At 31.3% G+C, this 25407-nt stretch overlaps 1 protein-coding gene across 7 annotated transcripts in view; it reads left to right on the forward strand.

The window, feature by feature from the left end:
• LOC139520049 (cytosolic purine 5'-nucleotidase-like) overlaps positions 1-19667 on the forward strand; it is a 44816-nt gene extending 25149 nt beyond the window's left edge. For 4 of the 7 annotated variants that reach the window (XM_071312463.1, XM_071312465.1, XM_071312468.1 and 1 more), the window contains 11 exons: positions 690-769; positions 1358-1418; positions 2185-2217; positions 3773-3793; positions 5190-5291; positions 7117-7183; positions 8014-8236; positions 10445-10505; positions 11225-11282; positions 14378-14496; positions 15017-19667. In XM_071312463.1, coding sequence (XP_071168564.1) covers positions 690-769; positions 1358-1418; positions 2185-2217; positions 3773-3793; positions 5190-5291; positions 7117-7183; positions 8014-8236; positions 10445-10505; positions 11225-11282; positions 14378-14496; positions 15017-15256 — 1065 coding nt within the window. In that variant the 3' untranslated portion in view covers positions 15257-19667. The remainder of the gene's footprint in view (positions 1-689; positions 770-1357; positions 1419-2184; positions 2218-3772; positions 3794-5189; positions 5292-7116; positions 7184-8013; positions 8237-10444; positions 10506-11224; positions 11283-14377; positions 14497-15016) is intronic. The other 3 variants (XM_071312464.1, XM_071312467.1, XM_071312469.1) reach the window with 1 other exon arrangement.
• Positions 19668-25407: the final 5740 nt, after the last annotated feature.

Below are 25407 nucleotides of genomic sequence, written 5' to 3' on the forward strand. Positions count from 1 at the left end.
TCAAAGTAATCACTGGCAGTTGAGCTTCTATAGCAATGTGTGCATGAAGGAAAAGTTATAAGATATAATGAAAGTTTTGCATAACTATGATTTTTGTCTCACCTTGACAGAGTTACAGAGGCAAGAACAAGACCTGCTGTTTCAGCTGCAGTGTAAAAAAAGTAAAATCACAAAAATACTGAACTCCGAGGAAAATTTAAATGGAATGTCCCTAATCAAATGGTAAAATCAAATGATAAAACACATCAAACGAATGGACAACAAAGGTCGTATTCCTGACTTGGTACAGGCATTTTCAAATGTAGAAAATAGTGGATTGAATCTGGCCTTATAGCACTAGACCTCTCACTTGTATGACTATTGCATCAAATTCTGTTATATTTACAACGATGCGTGAACAATGTTTGTATCTTTGATACAAACATGTACTTGTGTGTGTTGTTTTTTTTTTTTGTGATTAGGTCAGATAAAGGGGAATGGCTAATAGTATGTCAATTATATTTGTTATGCAGTTGTATAAGCATTGCCACATCTTATTTCAATGGAGATTATTGAGCCCTGTCCCCTGAAAAAAGAATATTGTTATAAATGCTGTATGCCAGTATGTCATCAAAAACATAAATAAATATGGAAAATGAAGTTTGTGCATGAAGAACATTTCATTTGTAATATTTTCATTATATTGATAGGGTGACATGAAAGATTATACTGTACAGAATTTAGAGACATTTGTCCACAAAGACAAGAGGTTACCATTGTTCTTGGAGAGGTAATATTTACAGCAGCAGGATAGCAAAAAAAATACAAAATAATTCTTTTATATCATGCTCTATATTAAACTTTTGAGTTTGTTTTTTGTACTCATACTCCAAAATCAACCAATCAAAATGTTGGATTTCATGTTTCGAGCATGGTTTTTGTGCTCCGAGCACCGAGCAAAGTTTTATGACTTCAACCCCTGGTATGATTGCCAATAAGAATACTATCCATTAGAATACAAATTTGGGTACAGACGTCAAGATGGGGTTCTAAAACACCTACCATTGATATATTGATTTATGCACACAAGGTTCTACCCATTCATATATTTCATAGGAAAATCACAACTTATAAATATATATTTCAAAGCTATCAAGACATTTTATTTAGAAGTTAACCACAAAGTATCATTCAAATTATTAAATAACTTATTGAAAAGAAGCATTAGTCTAATAAATGGAAAGCAATACCTTATGAATGCTAAAAAATATTGAAAAAAATAGTTTGTTCCATAAACCGCATTCTGATTTCCTTTAGATCATACCAAATGTAGTTTGAAAAAAGAGTGTCAGATTTAAAAGCATGTATTTCATTGTAGAATAAGACAACATGGACAAAAGACAATGATTATAACAAACAGTGATTATAAATATACAAATGTAAGTAAAGTATGTATGCTTCAGTGAAAAGAACAATACACCTACATTTTGGAACACTATCTTGAAAACTATGATACATAGATAAAAATTTAGATAACCAAAATTATCAGCAAGACACAATTTGAAAAAAAGTTTACACTGCCCAAATTATCAGTCAACACCTTTAGGGGAGTTATGTCCTAAAATGATGACTTTTACCAATATTTTGAGATTTTTATCTACTCTCTTGATAGCTTTATGAGGTAGATGAAAACTTAAAAATGCAAAAATTATCAACACATGTAACAGGAAAAGATCTCCAACTATGTCAAATTGGCAGAATATATTTATCTTGATATGAGTTATTGCCCTTATAGAATGATTTTACCCACTTTTTCGCAAAAACATAAGCGGATTTAAAAAAAATCAAAACAGCAAAAGTGATCAGCAAAATAGATTAACATTGTCTCAATTACAATCTGATCCCTTATATGAGGTATTGCCCTTATATGACAAAGAATACCCATGTTCATTTTGGACAATATTTGAAAAAGATTGTGAGAAACTGCAAACAGCAAAAATTATTGCAAGACATGATCAACAAAATAGAGATTTTAGTCTAAAATGTTGGAGTGTGGCCTTTTTTGAAGATGCACATATCCAATTGAGCCACACAAGCTAGAGCCTTTGATTTACAATTTTTAATTTGACAAATGTAATTTTCAATTCAGGGTTCACTTTTATTTGATTTGAATAGAAATGATATAGTTTTATTTTATTTTTTCAGAAAATCATGGAATATTTGCTGGATTTCCCAGAGGTAAGAAATAAAATTCACAAATATATACTGAATAAAATTGGAATATTTCCACATATTAAATATATTCATCTAAAAAGATATTAGATAACATCATTTTCCAAATTACTGAAGAATGGATATGTGATAGATATAATCCCAGGAAATACATAGCTATTAACAATAAGTCAAAGATGCAAAGCATGCTTATACTTTTTAGGGCCCCGCAACGCCTTCAGATATTGGGCTGATGTTTGGTATGTGAGTTAACCATGATGAGTTACAGATCAAGTTTATGTTTCGTTCAGCTCCACTAATTTTTGCAGAAATTACGGGCTTTGGACTTTGAGAAATTGTTGAAAATCACAGTTTTACAGACTTTTTTTCTAAATGCTTTCAGATATTGGGCTGATTTTTGGTTATGTGAATTAACCATCAAGTTTAAGTTTGTTCTGCTCCACTAAGTTTTGCCAAAATTACGGGCTTTGGACTTTGAGAAATTGTTGAAAATCACAGTTATACAGAGTTTTTTCTAGACGCCTTCAGATATGGGGCTTATTTTTGGTATGTGAGTTAACTATGATGAGTTACAGATCAAGTTTAAGTTTCATTCTGCTCTGCTAAGTTTCGCTGAAATTACGGGCTTTGGACTTTGATAAATTATTGAAAATCAGTTATACGGATTTTTTCTCTATTCTCCTCCAGATTTTGAGCTGTTTTTTGATATGTGAGACTACTATCATGTTTGTGTCCACATGTGTTTATATTGAAATTGCAGATTTTTCAACTTTTTGGGACGAGACCGTTCGTGTCGCTTTGACACATCTAGTTTTGTTGGATATATAAGCATGAATCAAGACAGACTTAGCATAGAATAATGCTGAACTCTGATTTCAGATATCAATTATAACTACTACCCTTGTCTAGGTCAATAGTCCAATACACGAACAGTTTTTAAGATTGTGGTAAAAAATTACAATTATAATTGCAACAACTGATTTCTGAATTTACAATATTATCACTGACAAACTGATTACAAGCTTAAGCTTTGATAGAATAGAATTATCAAATGGTTTTTGGAATGCATGTCTAGATTTTTTACCCTGGTTCGCTATACGTCCGTATAAACATCTCAAAGTTTGTTTCCCTTCTCTAACTTTAGTTTGCTTAACCAAATTTTAATAAACTTATAGACAATGTTTACTACCACAAAAATCACAGATCAAGTTTGAATTTTGGTGACTTCACTTCAACCATTCTAGAGTTATGCCCCATTACAAATGGAATAAGCTGAATTTTTAGTTTCCATTCTCTAACTTTAGTTTGCTGCAACCATTATACTTATACACAATGCTTATAATTTCCACATAGACCAAGTTTGAATTTTGGTGGCGTCCCTTTTACAGGGAATTTAGCAGTTTAAAACAATCTGTAGAGTGAATAACATGAAGAATATGTTGTCTAGTACAGGTTAATAGAAAGAACACAGATTGAGTTATGTACCCTGATTTATTATTTAAAGCTGCAATTCTGAAATCTTTATCAACATCTCATTTGTTATTTTGTTGACGATTTAAAGTTTCAGCAACCAGAACAAGGGGTATGTAGCTGTGTGCTTACCTACATAGACCATACATGTATTTTTATGTATTTTATTAACTTTATTAAATCTTTCCCCATTTAAATTGTGTGATGTGTACAATAATTTATACAGTTTGCTATGCTGTTGCCAGTATATCGCTTTTTGAACACGTTTCAAGTGAATTTTTCTATCTGCTGTTTTATGTAGTAGTATTAATATTTTTAACAGAAATCAGAATTTTTGGTGGAATTATGCTATTGAATCATCACTGAGTGTGTTGACAATTTAATATACATGTATTTGAATGATTTGATTTCCTTTTGAGCAACCGCAGCAAAAATTTCCTTTCTGGTCACTGACATTGTAATTCTCATTGTGACCTCATAAATGTGCATTGATAATATGTCCAGCTGATGAATTCACAGTATGGTCATAATTGGGACTGATATATAGCCCATGATGTCACAATATGTACTTGAAATATACATAAATTCCCTTAGTTTCATGAGAATCGAGAATGTGCCATTACGTTAGTGTATGATGAAATATGCAAATGTAAAATAATTGCTAAAAGGCATACAAAGCTGAACACCAGCAATTCAGTCTGATATGTCCAGTTACCAGCTCAAGTGTACTTTTGGTCTAAGACTTCCTTCATGTTTGAAAGAGTAAAGACGTAGGGTTGTGATTATCAGAAGATTGAGACAGAAATATGTGTTAAAGAGAGTATTCTACATCTTTTTCTTTGTCAATCCTGGTAACATACATTGACTCTCATGTCTAATGCCTCTGCCCTTTGGTTGATATTGAAGTCTCAGGATGGTTTCAGATATGAAAAGAAATGTCATATATTACAGCAGATTGCATTGCGTGTGTAGGTAAAGGTAGAGTCTTTGGTTAACTTGCTTGTTAGCTGAAACTTGAAGTCATTATTAGGTTGGTATAATACCCTCCCTTAACAGTAATCTATCCTACAGAGATTGGTTGTCTGTCTGACTAGTCGAATCTCAAAGGAGGTTAGTTTACCTAACCTAATAATGAATTCATGGTTCAGCTAGCAAGCAAGCTAACCAAAGATATAACCCTAACCTACACACTCAATGCATTCTGCTGTAAAGAAAGATTAATTTATATAGAATTTGTATTTTATAGACATTTTCACATTCAGTTTTATTTCAATCATATATACCATATTTACATAATAAAGGTTGCATTATAATAGAATTAATATTATTTATCGTTGTTTATTTGCTCATTTGCACTTTTAAATTTTTAATTTATTTCTTTTTTTAGTTTTTAATAGATTTATTAATATGAAAATTTTGTAGTAGTTCCCTATTAATATAATCACTTCTCTATTAAACACATTTATATAAAGTTTATAGAAATACTTGATGCCATTTTTGTATTTCAGACAAAAGGAAGAGATTGGATCACATTCTTCGATTACGTTGTGGTAGATGCAAAGAAACCTATGTTCTTCAAAGATGGGACAATCTTACGTAAAGTAGACAGGGTAGGTATCTAAAGTTTATTATGTTGTGGTAGATGCTAAGAAACCTATGTTCTTCAAAGATGGGACAATCTTATGTAAAGTAGACAGGGTAGGTATCTAAAGTTTATTATGTTGTGGTAGATGCTAAGAAACCTATGTTCTTCAAAGATGGGACAATCATACGTAAAGTAGACAGGGTAGGTATCTAAAGTTTATTATGTTGTGGTAGATGCTAAGAAACCTATGTTCTTCAAAGATGGGACAATCATACGTAAAGTAGACAGGGTAGGTATCTAAAGTTTATTATGTTGTGGTAGATGCTAAGAAACCTATGTTCTTCAAAGATGGGACAATCTTACGTAAAGTAGACAGGGTAGGTATCTAAAGTTTATTATGTTGTGGTAGATGCTAAGAAACCTATGTTCTTCAAAGATGGGTCAATCTTACGTAAAGTAGACAGGGTAGGTATCTAAAGTTTATTATGTTGTGGTAGATGCTAAGAAACCTATGTTCTTCAAAGATGGGACAATCTTACGTAAAGTAGACAGGGTAGGTATCTAAAGTTTATTATGTTGTGGTAGATGCTAAGAAACCTATGTTCTTCAAAGATGGGACATTCTTACGTAAAGTAGACAGGGTAGGTATCTAAAGTTTATTATGTTGTGGCAGATGCTAAGAAACCTATGTTCTTCAAAGATGGGACAATCTTACGTAAAGTAGACAGGGTAGGTATCTAAAGTTTATTACGTTGTGGTAGATGCTAAGAAACCTATGTTCTTCAAAGATGGGACAATCTTACGTAAAGTAGACAGGGTAGGTATCTAAAGTTTTCTAGTATTAGTCCCCTATGGACAAAGAATAAGGGGAGTTTATGTTTGCACTCTGTCTGTCAGTCAAACCAACAGTCCTGCAAATCAGTTGTCCACACTTTTTATGCCCCACCTACGATAGTAGAGGGGCATTTTGTTTTCTGGTCTGCGTTCATTCGTTAGTCCATCCATCAGTTCGTCTGTCCCACTACAGGTTACATATTTTGGTCACGGTAATTTTTTATGAAGTTGAAGTCCAATTAACTTGAAACTTAGTACACATGCTCCCTATAAGATGATCTTTCTAATTTTAATGCCAAATTGGAGTTTTTACCCCAACGGTCCACTGAACATAGAAAATGATAGTGCAAGTGAGGCATCCATGTGTTATGGACACATTCTTGTTTCCCTTATGTAGTTTATACCATGACAAGTTACAGATCAAGTTAGCATTTTGTTCTAGTACAATGGATTTTAACAGATAATACTCGAAGAATGAAATGCAATCAAAACCTTATGGGACTGACTTTATATCTAAATGTACCAAGGCTTATCACTTCCTTTTTTGATACACAAAATATAGTGCATTGATCATAACATTCTATACATCCTATCCATAAACATTTCCAGAAATTTATCAATGTAATATATGCTCAGTTATTCAAGGCACAAAACGATGTTAGTCTTGTCGAGAAAATTACATAACTTTTGCAAGGTACAGGAATCTAATATCTAATCTACAAATATAAATTATGTCATTGTTAACCTCATCTTTAAAAATTTGGAGTTATCTTCCTTTGCCAAGAACAGCTGTTAAATAAGCTACAACAAATGCCATATTTAATATAACTTTCCACTTATTAATTGGAGCAATCTTCACCATTCAGTGCTTTCAAGCACTTTGATTTTTTGTTGTTCCTCATCTTGAAGACCTCACACACTTCAATACAGTATCAAGCCTTACTCTTTGATTATTTTCGTTAAATGTAAAGATTTTTTTGAGTTTTTTGTACTGATTTATATGCTATATTTTTCAGGCAACAGGTTCATTAAGTCTGGGACATCACATGGGACCTCTTGAAAAAGGATGTGTATATTCTGGTGGTAAGTACATGAAAATAGTTGGACTGCAGAGGCTGAATTAAGGACCGTGGCCTCCCCCCCTTTTCTGGGAAAAATTGGGTTGATTATATAGGGAATCACTGAAGCATGACAGGAGCAGGCCCCCTCTTAGGCAGTCAGTGGACCCCCACTTATGAAAATTTCTGGATCCACCTCTGGACTGGGATTTGGAACTGCCATTCTATTTAGATACATAAAACATCAGTATTTACACTTCATTTTAACATTCATAACTTTATTTATGAAAAAAAAATATAACAATTATGATTGAGTTATTACAAAAGGGCAAATTTCTGGAAATTTATTATATCCCAGCTAATGAAATCTGGAGAAATATGTTGTGCAGCTATTTTTTTATCTGTAATTTGCTTTGGAATAAAAACATATATGCTGGTTTTCTTGTACCCATTTTGATGAATACAGGTTGTTTTTGGCAAAGACATAGGTTGATGGTAAGAAATTTTTTTCTCATTTAAACATAAGTTTTCCTGTATTGAATCTTCATGATGTCAATAACAATATGTAATGAAGAGATCGAGTATGATTTGCTAATGAGACAACTATCTGTCCAAATAACGTTGATTTAAGAAATAAAAGTCGCTGTATAGCCTCTTATAACAAAGAAATTTAACGTATTTGAATCTGTGACTATCCAAAATTGGTAGTGTGGAAAAAGTTGAGAATTGATTGGGTTCAATAATTTCACCTAAAGGTCCTTGAAATTGTTTCAATGTTTGAGGTTTTTTTTATCTCTGAATTAATTGGTACAATGATAAAACTGTGCTGTATTTTCATTTTTATATTTTTTTTAGGTTCAGTTGACGTAATTTCTGAATTAGTTGGTGCCAAGGGCAAAGATGTGCTATATGTAGGAGACCACATATTTGGTGACATATTAAAATCTAAGAAGGAACGAGGATGGAGGACATTCCTGGTTGTTCCAGAAATGGCACAGGAGCTGAAAGTTTGGACTGAACAGAAATCTTTATTTGATCAGATAGAGACCTTGGAATGTGAGATGGCAGATTCTTTTAGGTATGTGCAGAGCTTCGAAAAGACATTATTTAGTGTTTCAGGCTTGTGCAGACTTCAGAAAATGCATTATTTAGTATGTTAGGTATTCACAGAGCTCAGAAAAGGCATTATTTAGTGTTTAAGGTATGTGCAGAGCTCAGAAAAGGCATTAGTTAGTGTTTTAGGTATGTATAGAGCTCAGAACAGGCATTAATTAGTGTTAAATGGTATGTGCAGAGCTCAGAAAAGGCATCATTTAGTGTTTCAGGTATATGCAGAGCTCAGAAAAGATATTATTTAGCATTTTAGGTATTGGTTTTAGCAGGAAGAAAACGTTAGTAATATACAAATTTTGATTTAATGGAACTTCAAAATTATGGATTAATTTGTTGATATATTAATTTGCAGAATAATGATTTCCTTTTTATACGACCGCAAAAATTGAAAATTTTTTGGTCGTATATTGGTATCACGTTGGCATCGTCTTTGTCCGAAGACATTTGGTTTTTGCACTCTAACTTTAGTAAAAGTAAATAGAAATCTAGAATTTTAAACACAAGGTTTATGACCATAAAAGGAAGGTTGGGATTGATTTTGGGTGTTTTGGTCCCAACAATTTAGGAATTAGGGGCCAAAAAGGGCCCAAATAAGCATTTTTCTTGGTTTTCGCACAATAACTTTAGTATAAGTAAACAGAAATCTATGAAATTTTAACATAAGGTCTATGACCACAAAAGGAAGGTTGTGATTGATTTTGGGAGTTTTAGTCCCAATAAATTAGGGGCCAAAATTAAACTTTGTTTGATTTCATCAAAAAATGAATTATTGGGGTTCTTTGATATGCCAAATCTAACCGTGTATTCAGATTCTTAATTTTTGGTCCTGTTTTCAAATTGGTCTACATTAAGGTCCAAAGGGTCCAAAATTAAACTTAGCTTGATTTTAACAAAAATTGAATTGTTGGGGTTCTTTGATATGCTGAATCTAACTATGTATTTTTGATTATGGGCCCAGTTTTCAAGTTGGTCCTAATTGAGGTCCATTATTATATTAAGTATTGTGCAATAGCAAGAAATTTTCAATTGCACAGTATTCCGCAATAGCAAGAAATCTTTAATTGCACAGTATTGTGCAATAGCAAGAAATTTTCAATTGCACAGTATTGTGCAATAGCAAGAAATTTTCAATTGCACAGTATTGTGCAATAGCAAGAAATCTTCAATTGCACAGTATTGCACAATAGCAAGAAATATATAATTGCACAATATTGTGCAATAGCAAGAAATTTTCAATTGCACAGTTTTGCGCAATAGCAAGAAATATTCATTTGCACAGTATTGTCCCGTTTTCAAATTGGTCTACATTAAGGTCCAAAAGGTCAAAAATTAAACTTTGTTTGATTTCAACAAAAATTGAATGTATGGGGTTTTTCAATATGCTGAATCTAACCATATATTTAGATTTTTAATATTTGGGCCTGGTTATCAAATTGGTCCACATTGAGGTCTAAGGGGTCTAACATTTCATCACAAATTGAATTCTTGGGGTTCTATTTATGATAACCATGTATTTAGGTTTTGGATATTGGACCATAATAGGTAAATGTCCAATTTAGAATTTTTAAGTTTAAGTTCTTAGACCACATTCATTCTGTGTCAGAAACCTATGTTGTGTCAACTATTTAATCACAATCCAAATTCAGAGCTGTATCAAGCTTAAATGTTGTGTCCATACTTGACCCAACTATTCAGGGCTCAACCTCTGCAGTCGTATAAAGCTGCGCCCTACGGAGAATCTGGTTGAAACTGTTACTTTGATTCAACTGGGCCACTCAAAAAAAAGAAAAAAAACTAATATTAAAAAAAGATGTGCTGTGAATGCCAATGAGACAACTCTTCACAAGAGACCAAATGACACAAAAATTAACAACTCAACAATGAGCAAAGTCCATACCCCATAGTAAGCTATAAAAGGCCCAAAAATGACAAATTCAAACAATTCAAACAAGAAAACTAACAGCCTAGTTTATGCATAAAAATATGAACGGAAAACAAATATGTAACACAGTAACTAATGTCAACCACTGAATAACAGGCTCAAGAATTGGGACAGGAACATACATACAAAATGTGGCGGGTTTAGTACCTGTTAATGCCTTTTGTTCACATTTTATGTAGATTGCCTATGATATATACACATATTATATAATTTTATACATTTTATTTTTAGAAATTTAGACAGTAGTACTAGAGATGTACCAGACATATCAAAATACAAAAAGGAAATGATGGTAGGTGCTTCATTAGAAATAAAAAAAAAAAAAAAAAACACATAAAGGGAGATAATCATATCTGGTACATCTTGTGTGAGGTGGGGACAGGCTTTTATGAAGCTGTTATTTTGTGCTTCACTCAATTTTGAAGCATTACTATGGAAGTTACATGATAAAAAGAAATACTTATGTTTAAATTTAATTATGTACACACAAGATAATTACTAATGTAGTTTTGATTTATTGAAAACAAATCTGAAATTGATATGGTATCTCGTTTTAATTGATGAAGTAGACTTAAAAAAATATATTTACAAATGTTTGATGAATGAAATTGAGAAAGGAAATAAGGAATGTGTCAAAGAGATAACAACTCCACATATCATAATACAAAAAAGGAAATGATGGGTAGATGCTCCTTTAGAAAAACAAAACAGGAAGTGTCTAACAATGTATCAAGGGAGATAACTATAGCTGGTACATCTAATTTGAACTGGGGACACACTTTGATGAAGCTGTTGTTTTGTGTTTCACTCAGCTTTGAAGCATTTTCTTGGACGTACATAACAGCTTTTATGCTAATCAGAAAAAACTATGTTTTAACTTATGTTAAGTGCATGGGAGATAATTACAAATTTATTTTTAATTGATTACAAACAAATCTGATCTTGATATGGTACCAAAATTAAAACTTACAAAGTAAAATTCATATTCTTTCTTCTTAATTTTATTTTTAGGAAACTGTCCACAAGTTAGATCTTTCATATGGAATGTTGGGGAGTATCTTCAGAAGTGGTAAGTGCATTTAAGTTTAGCTTTTGCTGTCAAATTTTGTTATATATCTATAATTAACTGTGAGTTCATTATTAACCAATTTCTGGGATAAAGGTGAACCACGAATTTCAATGTTCAAAGAAGTACAAAATTTCTAAAGGTTTTTAAACCGCCAAACTAAGAAATAATTTTCACTAAGTCTAAATAAAACTTTTCCTCACAAAATATTGAACCCACAAAAGAGAATGAATCCACACTAAGAAGATGGCATAATTAGATAAATAATATTTGATTAATAGGGATATTTATTTTAGTAATTGATGATGACACCTAAATATTGTTAGATAAAAGAAGTTTATGGCAGTTGCTATTGTTGTCAATTTTATCAAATTTTCAAGAGTTGTCCTTCTTACAACATACAGTTGCTATGACTTGCTCCTCCATTTTCCAGAAAGAATTAGAGAAGAGCACTGCATCTTCTTTTTTATAGTTCAACAGAATGGAGCTCCATTAAACTAAAACATACAAATGAACCAAAATTTTAAAACACACAAAACTAAAACTTACGCTCAAGGTTCCTGACTTCAGACAGAAGCAATAATGTGGCAGAGTTAAACATGCTCTGTGAGATCTCAACCCTCTCCTATACCTCTAGACAATGTGAAATAAACAAACACACAGCAATATGCACAGTTTTGTATGAATACAATACAGAATGCATGAGTTAAGAAAATTCAACATCTCAACTGCTTTAAAGTTGTCATTTGTGTGATTTGGAAACAATTAACATGAATTTGTTTGTTTTTTACAAAGATTCTCTTGTTTCTAGTGTCCGACCACATTAACTGGGTTTCCTTACCACACTTTGTAGCTGGACCATCAGTATTAACTGGGTTTCCTTACCACACTTTGTAGCTGGACCATCAGTTTATTATTAGCTCACCTGACCTAAAAGGTCAAGTGAGCTTTTCTCATCACTTGGCGTCTGTCGTCCGTCGTCCTGCGTCCGTCGTCCGTCGTCCTGCGTCCCTCGTCCGTCGTCCATAAACTTTTACAAAAATCTTCTCCTCTGAAACTACTGGGCCAAATTCTACCAAACTTGGCCACAATCCTCCTTGGGGTATCTAGTTTAAAAAATGTGTGGCGTGACCCGTCAAACCAACCAAGATGGCCGCCATGGCTAAAAATAGAACATAGGGGTAAAATGCAGTTTTTGGCTTATAACTCAAAAACCAAAGCATTTAGAGCAAATCTGACATGGGGTAAAATGGTTGATCAGGTCAAGATCTATCTGCCTTGAAATTTTCAGACGAATAGGACAACCTGTTGTTGGGTTGCTGCCTGTGAAATGGTTATTTTAAGGAAATTTTTGCAGTTTTTGGTTATTATCTTGAATACTATTATAGATAGAGATAAACTGTAAACAGCAATAATGTTCAGCAAAGTAAGACCTACAAATAAGTCAACATGACCAAAATTGTCAGTTGACCCCTTAAGGAGTTATTGCTCTTTATAGTCAATTTTTAACAACTTTTCGTCAATTTTTTGTAACTTTTCTAAAAATCTTCTTCTCCAAAACTGCTTTGCCAAATTTAACCAAACTTGGCCACAATTATCATTGTGGTTTATAGTTTAAAAAATGTGTTCGATGACCCTGCCTGCCAAACAAAATGGCCGACATGGCTAAAATTAGAATATAGTGGTAAAATGCAGTTTTTGCTTTATATCTTTGAAACTAAGACATTTAGGGCAAATCTTTCAAGATTTAAATGTCCATCAGAATAAGATATATCCCCTCACAAATTTTGAGTTGAATCGGACAACCTGTTGTTGGGTTGCTGCCCTAAAATTGGTGATTTTAAGGAAATTTTGCAGTTTTTGGTTATTATCTTGAATACTATTATAGATAGAGATAAACTGTAAAGAGCAATAATGTTCAGCAAAGTAAGATCTACAAATAAGTCAGCATGATCAAAATTGTTAGAGGACCCCTTAAGGAGTTATTGCCCTTTATAGACAATATTGAACAACTTTTCGTCATTTTTGTAACTTGTATAAAAATCTTTTCTAAAACGACTTGGCCAAATTTAACCAAACTTGGCCACAATCATAATACTAGGGTATCTATTTAAAAAAAAAGTGTCTAATGACCCCGCCTACCAACGAAGATGGCCGACATCAGTAAACACATTAACAGGTGAGCGACACAGGCTCTTGAGAGCCTCTAGTTATTTTTATGTTATTTTTATGAGTAGTACGATACTGGTGGTTGAGTGGTGCAATAGTTTTGGGAATTTCTGTTTTCCGTTTAATGTATTATAAATAGAATGCTGGTATTTTCCATGCAGTTAAGTTTATTCATAACTTTCACAAGTCAAAGAGAATCCTTCAAAACGGCCTATGTAAGTGTTGAAACTGCACAAATAGCTTCAACTTTAAACATAAGTTCCTGAAGTAATCATAAATTTTGCATTTGACATTTCCAAATTGATTTACTTATACATTGTAATGACACAGTATATCAGCAACTCTTCTACGACTAGTTTTTTACTCTATCCCCTCTCCCCCCCCCCCCCCCCAAAAAAAAGCTATGAAAAACACACACATAAAAAAAAAATTAAACAAACACTCTAACTAAGAAAAAACTAAAAATAATCAAAACAAAAGTTCCAAAAATAAAACTGGTAAAAAAAAGAAGCAGTTTTAAAATTGTTTGGTGATTCATTTTTTGGTCTATGTAGATTGAACTGGACATTTAGCCAGTGTAACTATCATTATAGTGTATGATTTGCACTGATGGTGCTGATAACCATACCATACACGTGTAATATAGAGTTATTGCACGAATATTGGGGAATATTGTCCCAAGTAGAATTTGCTTGTGAGTGCAATATATGTTCTACGAGGGACAATATTCCCCAATATTCATGCAATGACCTTTTTATTGTATAGCAATATAATATTTGAAAGTAAAAATTGGTTTAAACTAAGATTTAAACGTTGATGACGTCATGAATTTTAAAGATTTATTGCACGCTAACTTTTGGTTACATTCTGTGGGAAATATTATATTGCTATACAATAATACAAAATATACCATATTTTATGTATTCTAGGTTCTAGACAGACATTTTTCTCAGCTCAAGTACAGAGATATGCTGATTTATACACATCGAATCTACTAAGTCTTCTCCATTATCCATTTACATACATGTTCAGGGCACCATCTATGCTGGTAAGTTATAAACACTTTTCCTAACTATACATGTTCAGGGCACCATCTATGCTTGTATTTGTCTACAACATGGTTCTTCCTGACCATCGCCAAATCTGCAACTCTGTGAATATGGGGGGTGTTTCACTAAACTTATACTGATTCTTCTACATGGCATAAACTTGTGCATCTGTAACTTTTTGGGGCTTTTCAATGGATTTTTTATCATCCATAAAAATTTGTAGCTGAGTGTGATATGAGTTTTGCTTATTGTTAAAGGATGTGCTGCGACCTTTAATTACTTAAATCCATGTTATTAAGATTCTGTTGGATAGATGTCGAGTTGGCAATCATACCAAATCTCCTAATTTATTTTATTTGGAGACTGCAGACACGACTCTTCTTCAATGGAGGACCCACACATATTTTGTATGCATTGTTTAGTGTAGTAATAAATTGTTTTCCACAGTAGGGAATTACATCAATGGATATGGTGTTTAAGGTATGTTTCACTTTAAATCTTTTTTTTTGTTTTAAACAGATGCCTCATGAGTCAACAGTAGATCATGATCTTACTTATGCAGCGGAAGATGGTGACACAAGCCTTGGTTTAAGACAGCGACCTAAAGATTTTGACATTGAAACCCCAACGAAAATTATGAGACAGAATAATGTACCACATCTTCATGCAAATATGCCCTGCAAAGTGACACATTACCATGATGAAGATGAAGATTCAGATGAAGACTCTAGCAGTGCAATGAGTGATAAATCGGCTTAAACTTACATAGATTTAAACCAAATCAACCATTTTAGACTGACAAGACAAAAAGAAGAAATGATCAAGTGATTCTTTGGACTTATTGTTTTGCAATATTTGTTTCAATAAGTAACAAAGATAGTTTATTTACATTTTGATGTGCCAGATTTCAAGGTGGTCATGCCATTTAGGAAATAAGTGTATATTTCTTTACATTTTGATGTGGCAGATTTCAATGTGGTCATGTGGTTTACGAAGTGCACATTTATTTACATTTGAATGTGGCAGGTTTCAATGTAGTCATGCGGTTTAGTAAGTGTACATTTATTTACATTTTAATGTGGCAGGTTTCAATGTGGCCATGCCGTTTAGAAAGTATAATTTTAGTTTATACTTTGTTTTATTTTGAGACATGCCTTTTAGTAATTGACATTTATTCACATTTTGATGTAGCAGATTTCAATGTGGTCATGAGGTTTACGAAGTGCACATTTATTTACATTTTAATGTGGCAGGTTTCAATATGGTCATGCTGTTTATAAAGTGTAATTTTAGTTACATTTTGAGACATGCCTTTTAGTAAGTGTACACTGCCATACATTTCACCATTGCATTATCACATTATAGATTTTATGATCATTCAAATCTCATTTTATTGAGTTCATATATTTACAAGTTAAGTACCATTTATGCCTTTTATTTTAAAAATGTTTTTTTTTGTGTTATCCTTCAAAGGAATAGTCAAATAATTATGTAATTTTATCTTTGTTTATAATACCCTTTTGTTTAAATTAGTGTTTGGAATTCTATCAAACCAGGCTTTGCTCATTGTTGAAGGCCGTACGGTGACCTATAGTTGTTAATGTCTGTGTCATTTTGGTCTTTTGTGGATAGTTGTCTCATTGGCAATCATACCACATCTTCTTTTTTATATTAACACAGAAGTATTCATGCTGTTAAAATTTATTTTCAAGATCAATGAATAAATCTAGATATTTTTTTTTGAAAATAAAACAAAATAGTTTTTTGGAAAAAGCCAATGTTTTTAAGGGATTTGGAATAAGATATATGATACATTGACAAGATAATTCAAAATTATTCAAAGGAATTTAACTTTAATTTCATTTGAAAGGTTTTTTTTTATTTCATTATCTGAAATATTAGAGTATCTTTATAATGAAAACTATATCTTTTTAAGGGAAAAAATTTAAGTAGATAGCCTTGCTTTCTACGATTAATTATGGTGATTTAAATTAAGGTAGACAAAATCTTTAAGGTTGATTTAAAATGGAGAGTTTCTTTGGTTAAAAAAATCACATGTATATCTATACCTAAACAGAAGTAGATCTGCCTTTAAATGTTACTATCATTATTTAGCAAGTAGTGTTTAAATGTTAGATATAGTATCATATCATTATATATAATTATGATATTATAGCAATTATGTGCAATGGATATTACCATATTGATTTTTACTGTGAATGAGTGTTGGGCAAAATAATCAAACTAATTAACTGATATATTCAAGATGAGTTTTAAAGTTAAGCAATGATGATTTTGAACAATCTTATTAGCATCATGGTATAAATGTATCACTAAACATGAAACATTATGTAATTAGAGTATTATAGCTTTGAAAGAATTGTAATATGTAAGAAAGTTGTTCTGTTATCTTTTAACTTTTCTAAAAAGACGGCCTTAAATTTCCTGTAGACATACTGTGGATTCATTAGTTTTTGTTGGATATCAATTTTCGTCGATTTCGTTGGTACATGTGAATGTTCAACGAATTACGAATTTTCCATTAGCTTGAATGAAGACTTTGGGAGAACCACAAGATTAAATGTCCACGAAAGTGTTTTTTTTTCAATCTACGAAAATTTTTACCCACGAAAATAAATGAATCCACAGTAATCGGTTAGAATGTAATTTGATTATGCATGTGATTTCATATGTTTTTTTTTTAATTCAAATACATGTAGTCAATTATTTCTACCCTGTCTCCGATTTTTTTACATGTTTATTTGGTGATTTGCTGTAAGGTTTAGAACACTGTAGACATGGTCCATTTCTTCTTTTCTAAATTTTTCATGTCAATCATCAATTAAACTGTTATATATTTGAAATCTACTACTCCAAAAAAGCATTTTTTTTGTTAAACAAAATACATTTGATTTAGAATTACTTGGAGGAACCAAATGAGAAAAAGATAACCATATTTTCTTTCCAAAAATTGAATAAAAAGAAAGAAAATAATTGGTGTGGCCATAAATATTTGTGTATAATTTATTTTTAAGGGTTATTAAATGTATAGTTTTATTTTTATTGTTAAGTGCTTGTTATTTATATTTGATTTTAAGCTTATTCATAATTGATTAGTATCTTATATATTTTGTGTTATCTTGTTTTAAAGATAGATTTTAGTTTTATGCATATATATGTACCTGAGGGGGGATAGGACCTTTATCGGGACTCCGGGATCGTGTGTTTTTAAGCTCGGGATTTCGGGATTGACCCTTTCGGGATCCAGGAATTTTTTTTCTTCGACTTTCGGGACTTTGGGATTTCGTGTTTTTAAGCCCGGAATTTCGGGATCTCGTGTTTTTAAGCCCGGGATTTCGGGATCAGGACCCCTCCTACCCCCTCTCATTCACGTTATATTTATTGTTGTCGTAATATATAATTATTTTATGCTTTGTTAGTTATCATAGTTTTGTTTTAAAGAAAATCAAAAAAGATGATGAACAGAATATGTATGCATGGCTTATCTAAATAGATAGTATTTAATAGATATAGTGTTCATAGTTAAAATTTCCTTTAGTCATATCCAAATTTCCCCTAAATGGTAACAATGCATATAGTTTTTTAATTTCATATATTAGACCACTGTTGGTGCCATAAATATATATTGATTGTCATTCTGTTATCACTTTAAAAAAAAAAGACATCACATTTGACAAAGAAAATGTGTCTTGGTAAATGGTCAAATTATAAGTTGTTAAAAAAATCTATTGTGTATGTTAATGATATTTTGGACAATTTGGAGGGTTGACCTCCTTTAACTGAACCTTAAGTGTTAATGATGGTGAAATATTGTAAATACAAACCCAAAAAAAATTCTCTTGATAATATGGCTGAACAAGAAACAAGTATTCTATCAAGAATTGCATATTGCACTAACTAATTTCATCCTCATCTTTAGAATTGTAAAATATTAACAGCTCAAATTTTAATAGAATAACTGTTTCTGGTATCATAAAAAGAGCTAGGCCTTTAAATCATCAGCTATTTCAATATATTTTTTTTTATTATTTATCATCATTCAGAGTCAAGTCTGTTGATTTAAAAATACATACATAATTTGTGAACATATACTGGGTTGAAATGTAAACATCTTTTGCAAGTTAGACAGTAGATACATGTATTTTACCAAAAAGGAATTATTCTCAAATTCTTTAAGTTGAGCGATTGCCTTAGTAAAACATTCTTTTAAATTCATGAATCTCTACAAAGTTGACTGTGATGAAGGGTGCCTTTTTAGAAGTGATTATTTACTACCAATTAAAAGACTCTTTGTTTATGCTCAAAATGTTTTTGTTCTTTAAAAACTGATAAACTGCATTTAGATAATGATGAAACTACAATAACATTACTACATTGTATTCTTGTAAGTGTTTTACATTTTGATTTGTTTATTTTCAAACCATAACTGTTTGTATTTAACTTATTTGTAAAAAAAAAAGGCCATTCTTAACCAAATTTATATTTGAGAACCACCTCACCAACGAATGCAATTGGTGACTCATGGTGGAAAGCCTTCACAGAATGAAAAGTTATAATCAAAATTACCCATAATTTCTACTTTTACCCATGTCATGGATATATATATATTATGTGAAATGTACTATGGTTATTTTTAATAGGGAGATAACTATGTAATCTGAAGTTCATTCCATTGTTAATATAAAGTCAAATATCTTTAAAGTTCAGGCAGTATTTGATTACAGGTAATACGATGTACAAGTCAATCATAAAATACCCAAAATGAAAATGTGAAAACTTTTCTGGTTAAATCAGATTTTTTTCTTTAAATTTTATAATTGATATAAAGAGAAGTTTGCAGTTCGCAGTTTACAGTTAGCCCTTAGTTTTTGTTGATAAATCTGTATAGATGAGGGAAAAAAAAGTGCAGTGATGAGAAATCCACATTTACCTAAACAAAACAAAACAAATAGTTTTGTAACATTTGTAATATTTATTTTAGACAAAAAAGATTTTTATAGTGGTGATTTTTAGTATATTTTGTATTTATTTTATTTTATGTTAATGTTATCATTAGGGACCATTCATGAATGTTTGTTAGAGAGATAAGTTATTGATATGAGTGTTGTCATTTTTAAAGGGAAAGAATATTAAAAAGTGCTTAAAACTATTTGTTTGTGTTTCTATAATTTTTGTCGCAAGTAAAAAAAAAGAGCATTTTTTTGTTTTTCTTGATGAACAGATATTCATCAGGTATGCCTAAAGGGTTAGTGTAGGCATACTTGGAATATCAAACATAATTCTGGAAAACAATGGAATATCAAATATAATTCTGGAAGACAGTGTTATGTCAAACATAATTCTGGAAAACAATGTAATATTAAAAACATAATTCTCAAATCATGAGGGGAATCATGAAACATCATATCAACCTTTGCATAAAATTTAAAAAAAAATGCATGTAAGGGCATACAAATTATCCCATCCTACTAGTCTGCTATCTTTGATAATATCCTGCTTCTTTGAGACATAAAAAGTAAAGTCACAAAAATACTGAACTCTGAGGAAAATTCAGAACAGAAAGTTCCTGATCAAATGGTAAAATCAAATGATAAAACACATCAAAAGAATGGACAACAACTGTCATATTCCTGACTTAGTACAGGCATTTTCAAATGTAGAAAATGGTGGATTAAACCTGGGTTTTTAGTGCAGAACCTTTCACTTGTTTCTTCTTCTGGTAGTGGAATGATTCAATGTTAATTATTTATAAAAAGCTTTAATTTTTTGAAAAAAGAAGAGCTACTATAATAAAAGATATGTGGAAAGATTGCCAATGAGACAAGTATCTACAGGGTCCAAAAAAGGGGATGTAGCAGGAAAAGATCCAGGATTTTGGAAAGGGGGCATAATTCCAACTAAGCAAGTTGCAATGAGCAAATTTAATACTGCACATTTTGCATCAAAGGTCCAAAATATGACAAATATGAAACATTTTATACATGGAAACTAACAGCCAGATTTAAAACAAACCAAAACAAAAACAAATAGCATGACCGCACTGAATTACAGGCTCCTGACTTTGGACGAAGACTTCAGAATGTGGTAGGGTTACATATTATTTTTTTTTGTGTCCCCAAACTTTCCTTATCTGGAAAGTGGTGTAAAAGCACAACAAAAGAATAAATTGTAAAATTCAGTTGGAAAAGTCTTGATTCATCACACTGGCACTCAGCACAAAACCAACATTTAGGCTATTATAAAGACAAATCCCAACTAATCAATAAATTACTAACGAAAGTGAACCAACGCCTGGTGAAAAGGTGAACTCACAAAAATACTAAACTCCGAGGAAAATTCAAAACGGAAAGTCCCATATCAAATGGCAAATCATAAGCTCAAACGAATGGATAACAGCTGTCATATTCTTGACTTGGTACAGGCTTTTTCTAAGATGGAAAGATGGATTGAACCTGATTTTATACCTAGCTAAACCTCTCACTTGTATGACAGTCGCATCAAATTCCATTATACTGACAACGATGTGTGAACAAAACAAACAGACTTAATAGGTAAAAATGTCCATTATACAGCAGTCAACATTGTGCTATAATCCTAATCAGTACACTACCTTTTGATGTAGTATAAGAAGTCATATAGTAAAACAGACTCAGAAAACATGACGTTATGAAATGCCAACCTATAGATACATTGAATCAACAGGTTGTATATTTTTAGGGACCATAAAATTGCGTAGCTAAAGCAAAACACATTTATTTGTTGAGTAAATCATATTTTGATTGCTAAATTAGAGCAAAATGGATTAGACACAAGTAAATGATACTTATGAAGCCTTCTCCATTATATAATATAAAATTACAATAATAGTATAATATAATGGGCATACATGTAAAGCAAATAGTCTATAGAATATAGTACAAGCTATCATAGGTTAAAAAGACGACAGGTAGAGAAATTAGAAAAAGAAAGTTTGAAAAGTAATATAATTCTGTATGTAATGATAACGTGGGTGTAAATGAGGATGTTCCGTTTTTATTTATATTTAATTTATTGAAAAAAAAAAAAAAATCAATTTTAGTACTGTTAAAAAAATTATTCAATGATCTCACAAAAGCTATTTTGAATTATTAACCATAAAGAAGTAGTTTATTTTAATGATCATATCTATATTTGTTCTTGAGACAACATTAACTTGCAAATCATGTTTGTAAAAAGACTTGGACAGATACATTCAAAGAGCTGAAAAGATATCAAAGGGACATACAATCTCACAAGTTGGAAACAAACTAACAATGACATGGCAAAAGACAATCAGCAGTATACAAACCAAGTAGTTGTATTAATGAAAGAATCTGGTAGAACATTTAGTAGGGCTAAAGGAACCTAGCCTCCTAAAAATGGAAATTTAACAATAGGAAATGAAAAATTAACTCTTTTGTTGTAAATTGTTATGCCCCTGACACAATTCTAAGTATACATTAAGTGTAACCCTTGTATGCATTACTTAGTAAGTACATCCTTTCTTTTCATAAGGGTTTTAATTTTGTTAATAAATTAACCTATTATTTTTCTTTTTTATTATTATCCGTATTTTGATAATCAATACTAAATCATAAAATTTCGACTTCTTGCATGATTCACATGAGAATACGATGATTAAATGCCTGCGTTATATGATGTAAAGTTTTTTGCTTAACATACATGTTACTTTTAGTATAGAACTAATTTCTTCCCTTTACATGTTCTAAAATTCTTGAAAAACTTAATTGATAAAAAATAAATAATGTCATGCTTAAAAAACATTGTTTGTATGTTAGCTGCTTGTACTGTCAAATTTGGTTATCTCCCTTAAACTGGTTAAATCTTGGCAATGGATATAGTAATTCTTTGGAAATGTTAAATAAGTCCAAGGAAACAGAAACCGTCAACCTCAAGAGTAGAAATTCTTTCTTAATTATTTTCTATTCATGCGTACAAGCGCAATATGACAAAGTAGTATTTATTTCGGTTGCGATAAAGCTAAGATAGATCATGTCATTTTCACGTGTTTTGAACTTGCTAAGAACATTCAGTTATTTCGTTCTATTTTTAACAGAGGGAATTCTTCAGTTATCTTAACGTAGAATTATGGTCTTCATTGGAAATTCGTGTAATCATGATTTGCATTTTTTGTATGTGTTCTTCTTCTAATGGTATATATGACTTATACGTGGTAGATCATACCTGCATACATGAGTGAATATTAAAATTTAATCTAGGATACAACATTAACAAGATCAACAAAAAACATAGCAACAGTGTATAGACTAACAGTACAATACATTTTCAAAAATGTAAATTCATTTCAACACTAAAATCACTCCATGTTTTCTCAAGACTTAGAGTCGATTTTTAGCAATTTGGAAACTGAATAACAATTCAATTGTAATAAATTTTGTAAAGAAAACTTAACTAAATGACAGTATCTCTTAAAGATTAGCAAACTGAATGACGAAATCGTCATCACAGTTGCTGGGTTTATTGAAATTATTTGAGATTCAAAACGAAAAATCATACTGAAATAATACGTACCTACTTTTTAAATGTTAAATTGATTTAAAAACTAAAAACATTCAATGTTTTTTAAAGAGAGTTTTTTTTTTAATAATTTGAAATTTGAACAACATCATCGTTTATATGTTTGCAAACTGTATGACGAAATCTTCTAAAAAAATAGCACTATAATTACCTAGTTGTCAGCCGATTTCTCTCCTACAAAAAAAGACCTACAGATGAGTGGTCCATTTGTAAAACATTTGTAGCAGCCTTTATCTTAACTTGAATTCAGGAACGATATACTTCACTATTTTAGGGAAGATGTTGCTGCACCAAATTCAGATGCATTTCTGAAGGACATTTAATAACGAATGAAAATCTTTCAGAATTATACGTTCATTTTTGGAATCGGTTGCCATAGAGTCTGACACAAAGAAGGAATTACCATTATGAAAATCGATTGTCAGAAACTCTGACAAAAAGTTGAAATCATTTCGATTCTCATCATCAAATGATATATCAAGATCACCAGCCTAGTAGCCAGTACTTCGGTACTGGCATGAAAATACGGATTTTTTGTGTTATTAAAATTTGCTGTTACAAAATGTTAGAAATTATTTTATATTAAGGAATGCATCTCCCGCATGCAAAGCTCTGATTCCTTTCACGGATTTGGCTCTACTTTTTGGACCTTTTGGATTATAGCTCTTCCTCTTTTATATAAGCTTCGGATTTGAAATATTTTGGCCACGAGCATCACTGAAGAGACATGTATTGTCGAAATGCGCATCTGGTGCAGGAAAATTGGTACCGTTAATGTTATATATACATCTTTCAGATCAATGCTGATGTTTTGTTCCATGTTATTCTTGACCTTTCTTAGTTTCTAAAACCAAAGAACTGTATCACATTTTAATACATTGTCTCATGAACAATATTTAAGTTAGATCTTAATCTTTTTACGATGTTTTCAAATCACCATCAAAGGTGTGACCTAGAACGATGACATCATCCAGACATTCAAGGCATTCTTTCCATGTAAGTTGAATGACTCTGCTAAAAGTTGCAAAGTCCAAGCGGAAGTCGGAAATGTTCGAAAAGTCCATGTTTCGTTACGTAAGCTGTCTTATGTCGACCTTTCTTATCGATTTCTATCTGCCAGTATCCTGCACTAATATCTAAAGTACTCATATAGGCGCTTCCTCCCAATGTTTCCATGTAGAACTCATTGATTGGCAACGAGAAAACATCCTTAGCTGTTACGTTATTCAAATAATGAAAATCATTACAGTATCTTAGCCTGCCATCTTTCATTTTAATTAAAACAGGACATTAGAAGGTTTAATAACCCTTTATTCAATATTTGATTTAGGTGTTTTTCTTCTTCATTTTCAAATTAAAGTAGAGTTCTACGCATTTGTTGTTTAATTGCTGATTCTTCTCCCGTATGTATTTGATGTTTAATGTTTCCTTTAAACAATCCTAGATCCATGTCTCATTTATCAAAAGAATTTTGAAATTCAACAAGTATTTCATCAATCTTGATGCTACGATTTACGTCAAAATCGTATACTGCTCGAGTATACAAATCTTGTAGGTGTACTGAAAATCTAGACTTGAGTTCTTTCAATTTGTCAACTTTATTTACAGAAATTTCACCATTTTGTAAAGCATTGACGGTTGTTTTCGATTATAAATGAATATATTTTGTGTGTCTTTCGATGTTGTGATGTTTCACTATTATTTCAGATAAGAGTGAAGGTTGATAGCTTTTAAAACATTTAAACCAGCTGAATTTGTTTGCACTGAACTTTTAATGGTTTACTTTTATAAATTGTGACTTGGATGGAGAGTTGTCTCATTGGCACTCATACCACATCTTCTTATATCTATATAAGAGATTTTTTTAAGTGAACCTTTCATCTTTTGGGATATCTTGTACATTTACAGGTTTCAAAACGAGCGAGAACGGGATAGCGCTTGATATTAACTCGACTTATTTAATTTCAAATAATTATAAACGAGACTTCGGCGATTTAAGTATATTACTATTTAAATTCAATAACGAGAGTTGATATTAGGCATTGAAAAATGCCTAATATGTAATTGTAATGCATTTCATTTTTTCAAGTTATTGCATGTAATGTGTAATTCAGCAATTTTTGCATTACATGTAATTATAATTTAATGCATTACTTGAGAAAAAAGTTATGTAATTTCATGCATTACATTGCATTACATGGCATTACTTTTTTCACATACTATATATCTTTAACAGATTGTTGGAGACTTAGCTAAAACAGAATTTAAGATTCCTGGTTTTATTAAGAACATAATCATTTTAATATTGTTTA

The sequence above is a fragment of the Mytilus edulis genome, chromosome 4 (assembly GCF_963676685.1).
Source record: "Mytilus edulis chromosome 4, xbMytEdul2.2, whole genome shotgun sequence".
NCBI lineage: Eukaryota > Metazoa > Mollusca > Bivalvia > Mytilida > Mytilidae > Mytilus > Mytilus edulis.